The sequence below is a fragment of the Haplochromis burtoni genome, unplaced genomic scaffold (assembly GCF_018398535.1).
Source record: "Haplochromis burtoni strain Fernald_Lab_line unplaced genomic scaffold, NCSU_Asbu1 Contig_992, whole genome shotgun sequence".
NCBI classification, from domain to species: Eukaryota; Metazoa; Chordata; class Actinopteri; order Cichliformes; family Cichlidae; genus Haplochromis; species Haplochromis burtoni.
In genome coordinates, this window is record NW_024583353.1 from 39,142 (window position 1) to 41,858 (window position 2,717).

At 34.9% G+C, this 2,717-nt stretch overlaps 1 protein-coding gene across 1 annotated transcript; it reads left to right on the top strand.

Annotated features, from left to right (window-relative positions):
- The first annotated feature begins 224 nt into the window (after positions 1–224).
- LOC102303140 (Fc receptor-like A) lies at positions 225–1,746 on the top strand. Its single transcript, XM_042216281.1, has 5 exons — positions 225–246; positions 451–720; positions 961–1,206; positions 1,409–1,543; positions 1,640–1,746. Exons 1-5 carry the CDS (start codon positions 243–245, stop codon positions 1,672–1,674), a joined length of 690 nt encoding a protein of 229 aa, XP_042072215.1. The 5' UTR covers positions 225–242; the 3' UTR covers positions 1,675–1,746.
- The last annotated feature ends 971 nt before the right edge of the window (positions 1,747–2,717 follow it).

Genomic DNA, 2,717 nt, shown 5'->3' on the forward strand with positions numbered 1-2,717 from the left:
CAATGACATTCTTCAGTTGTATTTTAGTCTGCTACTCAGTCAGTCAGCAGCAAGACAACATGGTGATTACAACTCTCTGTTTCAGACTATGTGAGTAATTGTTGTTAGGTTTATTTTTATATTTTCAGATTTACTGTATATATGTCTGTACATGAAATAATTTAAAGTTTTCCTGTGCTGATCTAGTAATGCTTGAAGTTATTCTGCTGGGGACACATGTTCAAAATACCTTGACCCAAAAAATGGGTGAGTACGTTAGAGACGTTAATAAAATAAATAATCTTTTTACTTTTTGGGGGTGAGTAAGTTGGGGTTGACTTAAACATCTTACAAGTCTGTTGATGATGTTTATTAAAATCCTTTTAAGTTTAATCATCTTTCACTAACACATTTTATAAGAATTTTGATTATTCTGTTTACTATTAATCTTGTGATGTTTCTAATTTTTAGGTGCAGCTACTCTTCGTGTGACTCCTAACAGACTCCAACACTTTCAATTCAAGTCTTTATCTTTTGATTGTGAGAGCCCTGATGGTTCTGCTGAACTGAGAGGAGTCAGAACCACTGAGGAACTGTTAGAACATTTTAGTCCAGCGTGTAACAGTAAAATAACTTCCTCTTCATGCACAATTACTCAAACGTATGTAACAGACAGTGCAGAGTACTGGTGTGAGGATAAAGGGGGTCAGAGAAGCAACAGTGTCAACATTACCATAACTGGTAAGTTCATCATATTTGTGAAATTAGTAAAGAGTTTTATTTTAAAATTAGGTGAGATTTATTATCCACTTTGTCTTGTATGGTACAGAATTTATTTGTCATTCAGACTTTTTTTGTCAATCTATCTATCTATGTTTGTATATAGATATGTATGTAGACCATGCCACTGAAGTTTTATTATATTCTATTCTCTTGTGAAGACTATACAACAGCTGTGCTAACATTTTGCTTTTTATTCAGATGGTTCTGTGATCCTAGAGAGTCCAGTTTTCCCTGTTTTTGAGGGAAACAATGTGACTCTGCGCTGCATAAGCAAGACAACTCACACCAACCAAAGTGCAAATTTCTACAAAGACGATGGCCTCATAGACCGGAGCCCTTCTGACAACATGGAAATTAACAGTGTTTCCAGGTCTGATGAAGGACGATACAAGTGCAGCATTTCTGGTGTTGGAACATCTCCAGAAAGCTGGCTTCATGTCAGATGTAAGACTAAAACTATATTTACTTATTTCTATGGCTGGACTTCATAGAAAGAGAAATGTGACTCTAACAACTAGATTTCTGCTTTTTGGTCTTGATGAAAATGTTTATGTTATAAAAATGATATCACAATTTTTAATGTTTAAAGTCAGACAAATTACACAATTACACATAGAAAGATATTTATAAAGTTGTGTCATTGCAGCATATTCTTCAGGAGAGACCATCCAGTCTGATGACCCTATTTCTACTCCTGTCTTCTTCCTGCGTTGGATTTTGTTGTTTATTTTAATGATGATACTGCTGATAGTCAGATTTCTTAATACTTGCAAACACAGAGGTAATTCAGTTTTTCAGTTCACATGATTTATTAGAATAGTCTTTTATTCCCTTTTAATTTTTTTCTAATGCTGTCTTTTTTTCTTCTATTCATTAGTTTCCTCAAAGACATCAACAGCAACATCAAACTGATATGAAGACCGTCCAGGAGGTGAGAGAGAAATAATTCTAACTACTGTATTACTCAGTTTCATGCTTGTTACCAATTTTAATCCAATTTGTTAATCAGTCCAAGTCAAGGTCACAGTGGGACTGGATGACTTTTGTCTTAATCAATTTAAATCGATTAAAAGTGTATCGCATGTATGAGAGACTGAATGATACAATTTCTAGTAAGTTTATATATAACAAAATTAAAATCTTAAATTAAAAAAATAAAAGCTTAAAGTGAAGTGTGGTATTTTTACATGGCATATGCTCCACCGAGGGATTATTTTTGTGTCTGCTCGGTATGTCGTATGTGGGTTTTTTGTTTTCGACACTGCTGATGCTTCGATAATTTAAAACTCTGTCTTAGGTCAAACCACAGCACAAAGCCTGAAAAAGAGAAGCGTGAGGGCTACCAAAGAACAGTTTTATTGTATAAATATATATATTCTAATACATACATGCATAATAACCTCTCTTGCCTACAGATGATTCTTCCCCTTCAGACGATATCTCAGAACAACCTGTTTACACCACTGTGATCATAAACAAGACAGAACAAACTCAAGAACTGGGTTCTTATGTTATTAGCATTTGGACATTTTATTGGATTTTTTTCTTTATTTGCTTCCTTTTATAAAATTATGCCAGAACAGTTAAGTCACATTCCACAAATATTTGCATTGATCTTATATTAAAAATTAATGCTTGTTTCCTAAAAGAAAACATATTCTCAATTTCAATGGCAGATTCAGGATTATCACGCTCCACACTGCCCCTGAGTCCCCCAGCAGGTGAAGAGTCGAGTTCACCATAGGAGATCATTTATTCACCCATCCAGACAGTAAGACTATTTTGGCCTAAGGTGAACTACATTTTACAAAACAGTATTTAATATGATATTATTTAATATAAGATTTTTACTATTGTAAACCAGCGGTCCCCAAGCCCCGGGCCTCGGACCGGTACCGGTCCGTGAGTCGTTTGGTACCGGGCCGCGAGAGTTGAGGCTCAGGTGTGAAATGTAT

Coding starts and splice junctions, on each gene's coding strand:
- LOC102303140 (XM_042216281.1), top strand. Junction 1,207..1,408: donor AAGCTGGCTTCATGTCAGAT/GTAAGACTAAAA, acceptor GTGTCATTGCAG/CATATTCTTCAGGAGAGACC. Junction 1,544..1,639: donor TAATACTTGCAAACACAGAG/GTAATTCAGTTT, acceptor TCTATTCATTAG/TTTCCTCAAAGACATCAACA.